Genomic DNA, 15,688 nt, shown 5'->3' with positions numbered 1-15,688 from the left:
TCTGCCGAACAGCAGGTGCGCTAAATGACCTTGACCATTGGTTTACTTCCGGTACCGGAGCACGTGTTTCAGAAAACGTAAACTTTAAAAGTTGAAAATTAGTTCTACTAAGGATAATCGTTTTGAACTATATCTTGTGTCAGTGACAAAATTGTAAAATGAATAATCTACCGAACCCATTTTCACGTCCACCTAATTTTTTTAATGGACAACAGGGGATAATGAATCCGACAAACCCTGGTTTTGGAAGTGGACAACCACAACAAATGAATTTTTATAACCATCCAATGAACATGAACGGTTTTAATAATAACAATGGGAGTATGCCAGGCAGGATGCCATTTCCAAATAATCAGTTTAATCCACAAAGTTTCAGGAATAATGGATTCCGTGGTAACCGCCCTGTCAATAATGTCTGGTCTTCCCAGTCACCGCAGCTTCTTCAGCCACAATTCCCACAACAACAGAATTGCCATCAGGCCCAGGGTAATTTTTCTAGGCATCTTAGTCCGGGCCAGTTTGATCCATCTAGGAATCAGTTTGAGAATAAAAGATTCAATAAAAATAGAGGCCAGTTTGATCCGTATCAAAATAGACCATTCAACACTCAGAATAAAGGACCGCAACAAAATTACCAGAACAAGAAAAATAAGGTACGGTAATTAAAGGAGCTAAATCACTAATATTTGGAACTAGAAATTGACACACAGGGGTGGTTATGTGTATAAGAGAGTAATATGAATGTATATAAACAGATTTACATTCAATTATTTCAATTTTTGCTTTAATTTCAAATCAGTTTTGTTTGTCGAAATACAACAGAAGTCTTAATCGAATAGCTTCTTGTTATTCTAGTCTACACCAATAATATTTATTGCGCATGCTCTCCAGATAAGAATATGTCGTCACTGTTTGACATGACTCGTGGAATATGTCTAGCCTCGTTCTTCGAGTCCCTTGTTACAAATGGCGCTAAAATGCATTATGGTACACGATTCATGTACCACTAGTAAAATGTTAATTTTGTCTTAAATATTAGATATCAGAAGCCCATCTTTTCACGGTAAGATCACAAGATCAGTGTTGATTTAAATTGACAAATAATTCGTGTTTTCAATGTCAAAGACTTTGGATGATAATGAGTTAGAGACTTAGCTACTTTAAATTGAATGGGTAGCACGTTTTACCCAAATACACCATTATTTCAACAATTAAGTCATATCAAAAATAATTTATATTGATAATTTACCATTCTTTATGCTAAATTGTCATTTTTAATTAAAAGTCGTGCATTTTTGTTTCAAAAATAACCCTCAAATTCAAAATACGTGTATGATTTCCAAGCAAGTGATTTCTTGCAATACAAGAGTTATGACCCATGTTTTCAACTTCAAAACTTGCTTAGAAATCGCAGTTTGAGGGTCATATTTAACACAGAATCAATACCATTTTAATTTGCTATTCTTTGCTATTTTTCCGACATACGATTCATGTCAAATTGCTATTCATTGGAATTCCGATCCATGTCAATCCTCCATGTACTGTACTGGTATTTCGAATTTTGATTATTTATGGGTTTTTTTCTTTTTTTCCTATAGAAAAATAAAGTACAGGTGGATAAGAGGGATTTGGCAGAGAATAATATGTTTTATTGTGATATATGTGATCGTGGATTTAAACAGGAGGACGTCTATACAAAACATGTTGGGGAACATGAACAGGTAAATTAAATGAGGTTTAATGTCTTACTGTTCTGCACCGACTGGGGGGTGGGATAGCCGAATGGTTAGCGCGTACGCACTGTATCATGGAGTCAACTGGCGGGGTTTTAATTTCTCGGTTATACATGTAAGTGACAAGGAGTAGAGTCGCCTGTCCAACCTCGTGGGCATTCACCGGGTCCTCCCACTGCTAAAGAGTCCTACCCGCAAGCGAATTATTGAAATAAAGTTGAACCTTATGTTAGTCCCAAAATGGCCTAGTTTGTTACGAGTGGACGATAAACCCCATTTCTCTATCTCTCTCTCTCTCTCTGCGCAACTGGGCAGTGTGCTACTTGTATGAGAAAAATTCTGCCAGGACCTCGGTGCTACAGCCTACATGCCAACACCTATCCAGCCAGCACTAGCCTTGGCACCTAGTTTTACACCAGCACCAAATGCCGTGGCACCAACGGTACCAATGCCAATACACACACCAGAGCCCAAAACAGCACCAGAGCCCACAACAGCACCCACGCCAATCCAAGCACCAGTACCAACACCCACAACAGCACCAGAACTCATAACAGCACCCTCAGCACCCACGCTAATCCCCCCTATGCAAATTCCAACACCATTAGCGTTGCCGAACCCAGCACCAACATCAGCACCCACGAATTTTGCAGCACCTATTGCACCAGTAGCCATAACAGCACCCCAACCCATGGTACCGGCAGCTCTTGAACCAGAGTTCGACTTTTCACTACTGACAGTCTTGCCCGATTTAGACGATTTGGAGCAAAATAACGGTAATAATAATAATAGATGTGGATGTAGCTCCGCCATTCAGCAATCTCTGGACACAATAATGCTAAGATTAAAAACAATTGAAGAAAATCAAGATAAAATTATGAAAAAGTTGGATAAGAGAACAACACAAATCGGGCATGAGCCACTAGAAATTCACCAGCCATCAACTTCTGCCTGTACAGACGTCACAGTTTTTGACGATATCCAAGCTGAATATAGAATTTCTATTGCAGAATTAAAAAAAATAAAAAAAACATTCATTGAATATTGGTAATTTTGCCGTAAAAGTAACGGCTAGACTGTTTCCCGAATTGTGCACGGAAGAGAATAAAAGGCATTACTTTTCATCTGTTTTGCAAATTGGGGATCTGTCATAAGATTGGGCTTGTGTTATGATACAGAAGTCAGTTTTAAAGCCGAAAACGAAATAAAACTAAAATTAGTAAACAGTTTTTCAGCTCCTTCATCCACCCATAAATGTATATATTGAATGCTGTTAAATACAGGTTGCCGAATTATCTTTTCAACTGACATACAAGAGAATATATATTCCCAGCCATTTATGCTGCATGTACTTCTACAAAAATCCTTAAATTATTGTTCATAATTAAAGCTGAAGGGGCGAATTGCTACCTCCTGAATATATTTTCGGACACTGCTATCAGAATTCGCAAACATGGTTTCATTGTCTGCTTGTCGGATTAAGCGTTGAAATCCACAATAGCTACGTGTATGTACTTTGTGATATGTTTCACTATACATGTAGTATATGTCACCCATTTTCCGATAGTGCTATCAGAATGGTTTCATTGTCTGCGTGTAAAATTAACCGTTTTCACCCACAATACATGTAGCTACATGTACATACAGTACATTTGCTTTGTGATATGATTCACGATTCTAATACTGATGAAAATCAGGAATAAAGGATAGATTTAGGATATACATTTAACGGTAGGTTTTAGTTACTTTTCATAATCAATTTGCGAAGAAAGTATACAGAAAGCCATGGGGCACAACAGGCGAACGGTTAACCTGCGTTATTGTTCCAATACCACAGCAACAATATGGACAACATTCATCTATACATTGCGGACCATTCTCGGCCGACTATATTTAATTTTCGCGGACTATAATCCGCCGGCTATTTTATATTTTCGCGGACTATAATCCGCCGACCTTTTTTATATTTTCACAGACTATAATCCGCCGACTTTTTTATATTTCCGCTGCGTTTTTTCCGCCCAGAATGCCTACATTTCCGCGGAGTGCAAATGAGAAAACTCTGCGATTCTTTCGCGGAAAAAACACCGACCAAGGACTAATTTGATACTTCCGCTTGATGTGTACTGTACATGTACTCCTATTTCGAATTCCAACTGTCAAATGTTCTTTTACGTGTACGCCAACGTCTACATGGGACCTCTGTTTTTCGTTATATTCAAATGATTAGACACTCTCCCATCCATCCCACCCCACCGACCGGCTGAACCACACGGGAAAAATCCACATCAACACAGGGGTCGAACGTGGGACCTCCAGGCTAGTGAGCCAATGTGTTACACACTGAGTCACCGTGTCTCCAACATGAACAGGTAAACTATTGTGATTCTCTTTCTACAAGACACAGTCGCCCAATCATCGATTTTACATGTATGTTATTGTTGCCTTGGGTTATATGGAAGAGGGCCAAAATGCTTAGAACTAATATAAATTTGCCAACTTGTTCGAGTCCTGATGTGTAATATGTAGTTATCTCCCTTGCAGTGTAAAGTTGATGGCTGTCCATATGTTGCTGCTCCTAAATTAGTTCGTCTTCACTTTGATTTGGTAAGTCGAATATTTGTTTGTATATTTTATTAATGTTTGAAATGTCTTTTTTTAAGTTTAAAATATTTTTTTGTTTAAAATAATTGGATAATATAAGAGATAAGAGTGGCGAAGAAGTCCTGGTTATCCCGGGAGTCAGTGACTAGTTTAATTTATATTGAACTCTTCAAACTGTTTGGACACGTGTGGCAGGGATTTTTATTTTTGCAATTCCAAAATCCTTGTCAGGTTTCCATGGTTAATAATTGGTGGGGTTACCGGGGTGGGCCTCTTGGTGGAGCATGTGAATTTGTTACTGTGATCGGTAGCTCTCTTACCAGGGTTGTACAGAGGTTTGACAACTGATCGTTTAGATTGAAATACTAGTGTCCATAATTTTGCTAACTAGGATGCCTAAATATATTAAACCTATCGGGCACCATGTTGAATTACACAGTATTTAACGTTTACTTTATAGAATTAATGTCAAATCTAAACTTGAGCACCCCAACCATTTTTATTTTTGTTTAAAATAATTGGCTGAACAAGAATCTAGTAATAACACTGATGATTTGATTAAGTAAGGATTCAACGGTATGTTGGTCTAAAAATATGTAAAGTGTTCTGTTAATACCATTTCGTTAATCTAGAAGTCTAGGTATGTCACGAAGCACCGTGGCTAAGTGAGTAAGACACTGGCTTAATAGTCTGTAGGTTGTAGGTTTGCTCCCGGTGTTGGCTGAGAAAGTTTGTGATCTCATCGACATGGGTTCCCCCCTTGTCAGTGGTGTAGGATAAAGGTCCTGACAAAGACAGTTGTCTAGTCGTTTGGATTGGACAAAAAAAGGAGGTGACGTGTACACATTGGCGTGCACGTAAAGGATCCCTTGGGAGTTGGAAATCGATATAAGAGTAGGCTGTAGTGCCGCTGCCCTGGCAATATTACCCTCATAGCACACTGCATGGCATATGTCCAGTCGGAGCAGAACAATAAGACGTTAAACCCCATTTCATGGGCATGTCACTTTTTACCCTAAAATGTCAATGATTCTTGTGGGCGCCAACATGTACAACTGGACCTCTGGATTTAATCCCACCCAAATGACTAGGTGTTGACATTTTGCCCAGACAGCAGCACTACAGCATACTCTTATAATGAATTTCGCTTGTTATACATGTATGTTGTGTTTTATATAGCAACACAGAACTGGTTTTGCCAAAAAAATATGGTGTACAGAATCAAAAGAAGAATTGGATGCCTGGATTAATGAAAGAAAAAGGTAAGATTTATTTGGAAACAAAATGAAATTGGGTTTAACATCCTACTTTTCTGCACTTGGTCTTATGAAAACAGGACATACAGTGTACTACATTTGGCTCGGACATCGGCACTATAGGCTACTCTTATTTCGATATCCAACCGTCAAGAGTTCTTTTACATGCACACCAATGAGTACACAGGACCAAGGTTTTCATCACATCCGAACCACTCTACACTGTTCCTTGTCAAACCCTCTGTCCTGCATCACTGACAAGGTGAAACCCTGCTGGAAAATTGTGAGAAAAGAATTGGTGGGATTGTTTATTGATTCATAAGGATGATCAAACTGATCAGCAGTAAAAATACATGCTTGTCCACTAATATCACTGAACTCAGATTAAAAAAACTACAGATTTGTTATTGTTTGGGGTAAGGCAGTTTTTCTGTAATTTTCATGGCTGATTTGTTTCGTCTAATAAGTAAAATAATATGTACCTGATCAGACATAATAATTGTGTAGCAATAATATTTTCAGTAAGCTGATAATAGTAATAGTGAAAAAACTTCAATCAGTCAGGAGGTAATTGGTAGTTGACTAGCTAACCGGATGGGGACACTTTTCTTGACACTGCATTACTGGTTATGGGCGTGGCCTGCCTGTGTTTTTGTTTCCCCGAAGCGATCGCCATGTTTGTTCTACAAATTGAAAACAAGTATGGTGGTTGTTTAGGGCGTTAACGTTGTTTTATTTAATTATTTCTGTAGTTTTATAATTAGAGTTTAGCTTTAATTAGCTAACAATATTACGGTAACCAGGAGGTCCAAGGTTCATTACCATTGTTGCTTCGAGAAAGTCCCACAGAATTTGGCAGTGTTGTTTCCCTTTGTCTGTGGATGCAGGACAGAGGACCTGACATATTTTAACCTTTATTCTGGCAAGAAAATAACTTTTTATTTTGTGAATTTCCAGGAAATATCCCACAGCCTCGAATATACTGAAAAAGAAAATGATTTTAGAAGAAAAACAATCCCGAGGAGAATTGTTAGAAACTAAACAGTTTGGGTACGTATTTCTAGTGGCCCAGAAAAATAGGAGTACATTATTTAAAGTGGAATAATTCGAAAATTATTCTACCTATTTCATTAAAATTTCACATGTGATACAATATGGATGTTTGACAAACCCGACTGCAAGTTAATCATATTCCTGAAGCAATGGCCTGAGAAATCCCTCTAGCCATTGCTGTATTGAGACTGAAAACTTGAGTCTTTGATAGAGCGCGTGCATTCTCATTGTCCAATCAAATCTCTCCCGAGTAAAATATAGGGAATTTTCATAACTTAACCAGGGTGACCTCTGTAAAAAAAATTGTAATGTTTGTTAGTGCTGATTTGAAGAGAAATTTTACCCTTGGATGCATCAGGAACAAACATCGATACTCGCATAGGTAAATTTGGCCGTCGGTGAAACCCGCTATTGGAACAAAAATTCTTTGACTCAAAATCTCTGATATAGATTCTATAAACGTGAACCAATTATTACTGACTACCTTTAAATATTCAATAATATTTATCCAATTTTTGTGAAGAAAATCCATGAATTATTTATTTTATCAAAAAAGTACAATATTCAGTTTGTTAAAACAGAATACGTAACATGACAGCCCTTCTCTTTGATCTGCTGTGTGGTGCAAGAGATGATAAAAAGATTCCATGTGCGCGACGAGTACCAAATGTTCACATTGAACCATTTTTGGACTGATACTGTTATTCCTTATAGTGATTCAACTGTCACAAGATTGTCAGAGATTCCTCAATCCCCCAAATGGTATTCAGAGACTTTTAAAGTAGCATTATTGCAGGTCTTTTTTACTGGCTTCAAATGTTATATAAATTATTATTTAGACATTTAGAAATTTATTCATATGACAAGACCATAATTAACTATTAGGAATTATAATGGATTGAAACATGATTGCCATTTAGCAATGGATAACCAAGACTTTGTTTATTATCGTAGCAATGAAAATCGAGACATTATTCTCACAATATTCATTACTCCGCTGAGAATAATGTAATTTGACTAAAATTTGCAGTATATTCATTTTACAGAATCTAATTTTGATCTATTAAAGCCTTAACTTCCAGCTTTTTATCTAAATCTTGCATAATTGAAATTAAATATTTTTAACAGAAAAATGCGGGATAGAAAAAAGAACAGGGGGAGAAACAGAGATAACAATTTTAAAAGAAAAGCAGAAGATGGAGGAGAAAAAGAAACAGATGACAAAAAGATAAAAACTAGTCCAAAGGTAACATTTATTCTGTTGTTAATAATGTATAATATTACACACCTCTAGGTTATATCAGGGGTTGGGAGGTGGGGGTGGGGAATGGATGGCTAAATGTATCATAAAGTCTGTCATTGAGTCAACTGATGTGGTTTCGATTACCGGGTTGTAGGGCTGGCGGAAATAATCGATAATCGTCGGTAAGTGTTTTGAAAATCGATTATAAATACAGTTTTAAAATATCGATTATCACGCAATTATAGGTATTTCACTTGCAAGAAGAAGTCAATAAAAATAATCCTTATCACTGTATTCTTTGCAACGCGTGCTTGGGCTAGAACTGTAATTAAACAGAATAGTCATAATAAAACACACAAGTTTGTTGGGGGGTTTTCACGCGAGACGTAGCCGGTGAGAAATGTTGGCCGCTTATGTCATGATGAGAGCCAATGGTTTCACGTAACATCCAGTTGTGCCCCTTATTTTAACTCTTCAGTTCTTTCGTCTTCTCTGTTTCTAAGTCAAACACATACTTTCCCTTCATAAAATTTATTATTTTATTAAGAAATTTGCGAGGAAATGTCTGAAGGGAGATTTTTAATTTCCCTAGTGCGAAGAAATCGCTGCAAGAAATAAACTGTTACGGCGAACTGAAGAATTCGTTTGATGTGATCAAAGGGAAATAACTACATTTTACTCAGTATTATTTAGGTCATACGCGACAAAGATATGGCGAGCCCGAGCGGTGGCGGGTTCTGTCTTCCAAACGAAGTGGATTGATCGAGTTTCTTTCTACACCTTGACTTTGCTATGGAATGCTATTATTTTATTGTCAAATGTCAAATAAATGAAAAAAAAAAATCTACATGTATATAGAATGATATCACAGCATAAACTCGCATATAATTTGTGTACAAATTATGATTCTTTTCAAACCAATTGTAAGTCAAAATAATTTGCCGATGTTATCGATTATCGATCGGTGGATGGTCCGCGATAATCGATACTTGAAACAGGATCGATTGCCAGCCCTACCGGGTTGTACTGAATATTGAGTAGAATCGCCTGTCCAACCTCATGGGTTCCTCCCGCTGCTAAAGACCACAACGCGCAAGCGAATTATTGAAATAAAATTGAACCATATGTTAGTCCCGAAATGACCTAGTTTGTGTCGAGTGGCTATAAAACCCCATTCCTCAGACTTGAAACCTCATTTCATTTCATTTATTAGAACTTTCCTTCCAAATATGGAGATGACAATTCTCCCATTCATTACCTACAAAAAAACAAATATGAGAAAACCTTTGTGGAATGCTCATACTTAGCTGCTGTTGAAGTATGTTTTGTCTCCTGGCAACCTATTTTTTTTCTTGTTATAGAAAGATATTAAAGACACTGATCCACTGGGAATGTTAATACAATGTAAATCATCAGATACAAGTGATCCAGGTGAGTACTGCACACAGAGAACTATATACTTTGAAAATAGATTCCTGCCCAGAATGGTTGCCATATTCAAACATTAGTTTACTATTTGGTTATGTCTAGTAGAAGTATATTGAAAATTTCAGTCAAATTACTTTATTTTGAGTGACATTAGAACTGTTTGGAGAATAGCACAGTTTCAATTTCATTGCTACCATTGTTACGATAATAAACAAAGTCTTGATTGTCCATTTTTAAATTAAATTATTAATGATGCATCATTATAATGTAAGAGATAAATCTCACTTTAAATGTTCTATAAATGATTAGACATTTATTCACATGACAAGCCTATAGTTAACACGGATGGCTAGGACATTACGTAGATTAGAGCACCCATAGAAATTAATAAGAAAAACGTGCAGGATCCAAGGGTCTAAAAGATTTTATCCGAGTTGAGCGAAGTTACAGTAGAATCTGTATTAAGCAGCCACCCAAGGGAATTTTCACAACTGGCCGCTTAACAGGAGTGGCCTCTTAATAAAATCTCGTTGCTTTTTGTGCTGACATAAATTAAATATTACGCTTGGATGCATTGGAAGCGGTAAATATGTCTGTCGCTGAATCTTGCGCCGAACGAAAATTCTTTACTCAAATCTCGGACATAACTTCTGTAAACTTGTCATTTTGTACCAACCTTCGATACTACTGTGATGCATTCGATAATATTTATCCATTTTTGTGAAGAAAATCGATGAATTCATTTTATTTTATCAGAAAAGCACATGAACAAAAAAACATCGCTAATTTTATCACCTATTTACAGGGGGTGTAACTCTGTATGTAATATTATAGGAGGCGCTAAGAGAGATACTAGATGATCGTGACAAAACCCGGTACTTTTATTTTATTCAATCAGTATCAAATAATGTGTCGTTGCGCGTGAAAACAATGATCAGGTTAGTCGTTTAATAAAACAAAAGATTAATTAACAGATAATCCCGGGTTGATTGTTATTTTTACATTTCTTTTTACCTGATCAGTGGGGGTCCAGTTAATTAACTACTACTCACGGTGTTACAAAGAACGACAAGATGGTATCATTCAACAATGGCCGTTGAATGGGCGATGTTTTGTTGAATTTATTAGTAAAATAGTGACCGCTGGCCGCGTTAGAGGAGTGACCGTTGAATAAAGAGATGAAACAACAGAATTTCTACGGGGGGAATTTATCGTGACCGCTTACAAGGAGATGTCGCTGAATAGGAGTGGCTGCTCATACAGATTCTACTGTATATGAATCCGACTTACGCAAGGTTTACTGTATTTCTATTTTTATTAACAGCCTGTTGTGTTTTAGACATTCTATAAATACAGGTATGTATGAAATACTGTGTGTATATTTTTTAGAAGGTGAAGATTCGATGGTATGTGAACCAACTAATGCACTGGCAGCCATTTTAACATGTTATGCTGATTCAGATGACTGTAAAACTGATACAGGTATTGATGATGTTTATTGCTTTTAATTGATGAGTTCATCAGGATTCCCCGGTGTGGTTTTCCCTCGTCAGTGGTACAGGACAAGAGTGCCAGACAAGGACAGCTGTCTAGTTGTTTGGATGGTACGCAAAACTGTGGTCCCGAGTACACATAAAAGGTCCCTTGGCAGTTGGGATTCGATATATGAGTAGGCCGTAGTGCACTTCATGGCATATGCCCATTTTCATTAGCCCAGTCAGTGCAGAGCAGTATGACGTTAAACCTCATTTCATTTCATTTTATGAATTGGGGGTTGGGTGGTCGAATGGTATAATGCGTGTGCATTAGATGAGTGCGTTTTAGAACAAAAGGACTGTCATTGAGTCAAGTTGCATGGTTTCGATTCCTGTGTAGGATCAGCTGTCAGAACTTATGGGTTTTCCCACAGGGTCCTCCAGTTTCCCATCCCACAGCTAAAAACCTCTGCACACTATCGAAATTAATGAAATAAAATTGAACCATAAGTTAGTCCCGAGTTTATGGCAGAACAGAATAGTGTTTATCAACAGTTTACCTGATTGTAGATTTTTTTTGCATTTTGGCCTGACAAGGACAGCTGTCTAGTCCTTCGGATGAGACAAAAAACCGAGGTCCCGTGTATATATTGGAATGCACGTAAAAGATCCCCTGGCAATTGGAATTCGATATAAGAGTAGGCGATAGTGCCGCTATTCGGGCAAAATTTCTCTCATAGCACAGTGTATGGCGTATGCCCGTCTTCATTAGCCCATTAAGGAGCAGAACAGTAGGACGTTAAACCCCATTTCATTTCATTTTTATACGTCCACATTCATAATGTGAACGTATTATGCCGTCGCCCCTGTCTGTGTGTGTGTGTGTGTGTGTGTGTGTGTGTATGTATGTATGTGTGTGTGTCTGTGGTTCGCCTACAGGGCGCAATTCTTCATGGATTTTCTTCAAACTTGGTATACTTATTCCTTATACCCCAAGGAAGATCCCTATTGTTTTTGGTGCATGCCCGACCCCCCGGGGCAGAGCCACGCCCATTTCTAGTATTTGTTTGTTTGTCGTCTACAGGCCACATTTCTTAACTAATAATCTTGAAACTTTGCATACACATTCTTTGTACCCTAAGGAACATCCCTATCGTTTGGGGTGCATGCCCAACCCCCAGGGGCAGAGCCACGCCCATTTTCTTTTCGTGTGTCTTTGTGTCGCCTACAGGGCGCAATTCTTACTGGATTTTCTTCAAACTTGGTATACTTATTCCTTATACCCCAAGGAAGATCCCTATTGTTTTTGGTGCATGCCCGACCCCCAGGGGCAGAGCCACGCCCATTTCTAGTATTTGTTTGTTTGTCGTCTACAGGCCACATTTCTTAACTTATAATCTTGCATACACATTCTTTGTACCCTAAGGAACATCCCTATTGTTTGTGGTGTATGCCCAACCCCCAGGGACAGAACCACACCCATTTTCTTTTTGTGTGTCTGTGTGTCGCCTACAGGCCACAATTCTTAAGTTATCATCTTCAAACTTTACATACTTATGCCCAAAGGCCGACCTCTATTATTTTTGGTACATGCCCGACCCCCTGGGACAGAGCCACCCCCAATGTTTGTGTGCCTTTTGTGTCGCCTACTGGCCGCAATTCTTAACAGATCATTTTGAAACCTTGCATACCTATTCCTTATACCCTAAGGATGCCCCCTGTTGTTTTTTGGTGATTGCCCAACCCCCAGGGGGAGAGCCACGCCCATTTTTTCTTTGTGTCTCTGTGAGTTGCCTACAGACCACGATTCTTAATGGATTGTCTTTGAACTTGGGATATGTATTCCTTATAGCCCAAGGACAACAACTGCATGTCACAACCCCCAGGGGCAGAGCCACGCCCAATTTTTGTGTTTATCGTTTACAGGCCGGAATTCTGAATGGATCAACTTGGTACTTGGCATATGCCTTATAGCCTAAGGGTATCAACTATTGATTTTGGTGAATGCCCCGATCCCCAGGGGCAGAGCCACGCCCAATTTTTGCCTTTAGCGCTAGAAGGCCACAATTCTGAATAGATTATCTTGGAACTTGGTATACTTATTCCTTATACCTTAAGGACGGCACTATTGATGTTTTCATTTCAATAACAGGGTGGTACCTATTTATATTGTTCCAAAGCCAACCCTGCAATTCTGAATGGATCATCTTGGAACATTGCATATTTATTCCTTATACCGTAAAGACAGCAACTATTTATTTTGATGCTTGCCCCGACCTCCTGGGGCAGTGTCACACCCACTTTTTTGTTAGTATTTTGTCTGTAAATTTGGCAAAACAAACCCAACGCCTAGCCTTCTTTGCCTCTGATCATATTACAGCCATTTCATATTTCATTCTCTTCATTTTAAAAAGTACCATATCAATCAAAGCTGGAATGTGGACGTATATTGCAGCGATAGCGATGCTCTCGTTGCATTTTGATATAGTTATATAGTCATGCAATTGAGACTAACATATGGTCATGTATTAGAGGCTGACATAGTCATGTATTTGAGACTAACATACAGTATGCTATGAGGGAAATTTTGCCTGGACAGCGAAGCCACAGTCTACTCTTATATCGAATTCCAACTGCCAAGGGATCTTTAACGTGTATGCCAATATTGACCTTGTTTTTTTGTCCCAACGAAACGACTAGACAGCTGTCCTTGTCAGGCCCTCCATCCTGCACCACTGAAGATCTCGATAAACTTTCTCGGCAAACACTGGGAGGGAACCCATGATCTCAAGGTTATCGAGCCATCGTCTTACTTACTTAGCCACTGTGGCTCCCTTTACATGCAAACCAACAAGTGAGGTGTGTACATGAAAGAACCCCTAGCAGAATCACACAGAAAAAGAACATTTGGAAATACCTTGTTAAATAAAGATGAACTATTATTATATATTCTTTATTAAACATGCATTATGCAAGAGCTAAATCTGCCTATTGCAGGTCTTTCTTTAGGCCTGAAATGTTTTCTAAAGTATTAATTAGACATTAATTAACTGATCCAGGCCTTAATCCACTCTCAATGGCATCAGATTTCTCCGATATTAAATAGATTAGAATGGTTCAGCGATACTTTGATTTAATCAAATATGGAGGACCGAGACTTAGCTTCGATCAACCAGTACCGTGGTTGAAATTATTGCACACGTCTGTCAAACCTTCAAAGGCTAATATCTTCGCTTGCAATAGAGTAATTTGAATGAAATTTTCAAATTATTCATTTTACATCATCTACTTTCGAACTATTATAGCAAGAATGGCTAGTTCTTTATCTAAATCTTACATAATGTATCTTTAAGCTATAAGACGTAGGTCTGCCTTTCATGGTTACCTACATAAAAGTGATAATCTACATCAAAACAAGGACCTAGGTGCCCTCTCACTACCACATACGTTATACAAGTCTAATGAATGTTCATGTAACCATAGAAATAACAAAAATACCATAGTATCAAGACATTAAACACCATTCCATTTCATTTCCTATTATTTGACATTCCAGTTCCCGAGATTAATAAAACTTTATTCCTAGCCCTAAAATGTACACATTTAAATTTCCTCTTATGTGACATTCCAGTTCCAAGCCCTAAAATGTACACATTTAAATTTTTTTGATTTAATGCTGTTTCTATTTTATTCCAGAAAAAGACAATATTACAAAAGTTGCAGACACCAAGAAAACTGAAATGGAAGCTGAGAATATTGAAATTAATGATGATAAATATCATAGGAAGAATAAAGATGTAGAAACAAACGATAATAACAATAACAAAGCAAAAGTAGTGAAAAATAAACAAAATATAAAACAAAATGATGGACATTTTGCGAAGGATAACCCCTACAACAAACCATCTTTATTAGAAATGGTCAGTATAATCTTTATTTGTTTCTATTTCGGGAAATGGATTAACATGTGCACTTTAGATCATAAGGTTTTCCATTGAGTCAAGTTTCATGGTTTCTATTCCCTGCATGTACTTGACAAGGAATAGGTTTTCCAGTCCAACCTTGTAGGTTCCTCCCACTACTATAAACCCCTACGCGCAATTGAATTACTGAAATAAAATTGAACCATATAGGGGTGTCTTGTCATTGAGTCAAGTGGTTTCGATTCCCAGCTTGTATGTGACAAAAAGTAGGGTCGCCTGTCATGGGTTTTCTTCAGGTCATCCTGTTTCCTCCCACAGTTAAAGACCTCTACCTACAATTGAATTACTGAAGTAAAATGAAACCATGCTTGTTTTGAGTGGAGTTAAACTCTCTCTCTCGCTCTCTCTCTCTCTCAGTTGGGCTCAGTATCTACAAAGACTGGAAATTCAATAGATCTATTGCTTGTACAGCCACCATCTTTATTGGCTGTGAAACTAATTGATGGACCTGTTTTTGATCTGATTGATTCCAAGCTGAGAGATTATCTAGAGTTGGTAGATAATTACATGTTAAATAATCAAATCATGCATCATTACTATAATTACCATGTTTTTAGTAATCAAGCATATTCTTTTTATCTTTACAGTTATTAGCCAAAGAAATTCGACACGAGAGAAATGTTATTCTACAATGTGTACATTATATAGTCACAAAGAATTTCTTCAGTAAAGAAGATAATAAAATACAGAATTCGGATACACCATAAACAATATATACTGATCATAAACAAATGATTTTGTATTTAAACAAAAATTAAAAATATTGAAAAAAGTTTACTTCTCTTCATTTAAATTTGTGGTTATTTTATGTGATCAGTAACATGAAGACTGAGCTAATGAAGACAGGCAATTTGGGGGAAATTTTGCTCGGACAGTGGCCCTCTGTCATTGCATCACTGACAAGGTGAAAATA

General features: G+C 37.6%; 1 protein-coding gene across 1 annotated transcript; it reads left to right on the top strand.

The window, feature by feature from the left end:
* The first annotated feature begins 41 nt into the window (after positions 1-41).
* Positions 42-15,520, top strand: LOC126808904 (FMR1-interacting protein NUFIP1). Its single transcript, XM_050533965.2, has 10 exons — positions 42-653; positions 1,599-1,721; positions 4,278-4,340; positions 5,517-5,599; positions 6,551-6,643; positions 7,775-7,892; positions 9,251-9,320; positions 10,707-10,799; positions 14,489-14,712; positions 15,363-15,520. The coding sequence occupies exons 1-10, from the start codon at positions 159-161 to the stop codon at positions 15,480-15,482; spliced, it is 1,482 nt and encodes a 493-aa protein (XP_050389922.2). The 5' UTR covers positions 42-158; the 3' UTR covers positions 15,483-15,520.
* The last annotated feature ends 168 nt before the right edge of the window (positions 15,521-15,688 follow it).

This window comes from Patella vulgata, chromosome 1 (genome assembly GCF_932274485.2).
Source record: "Patella vulgata chromosome 1, xgPatVulg1.2, whole genome shotgun sequence".
Classification (NCBI taxonomy): Eukaryota; Metazoa; Mollusca; class Gastropoda; family Patellidae; genus Patella; species Patella vulgata.
This window is presented reverse-complemented; position numbering and strand designations above follow the sequence as displayed.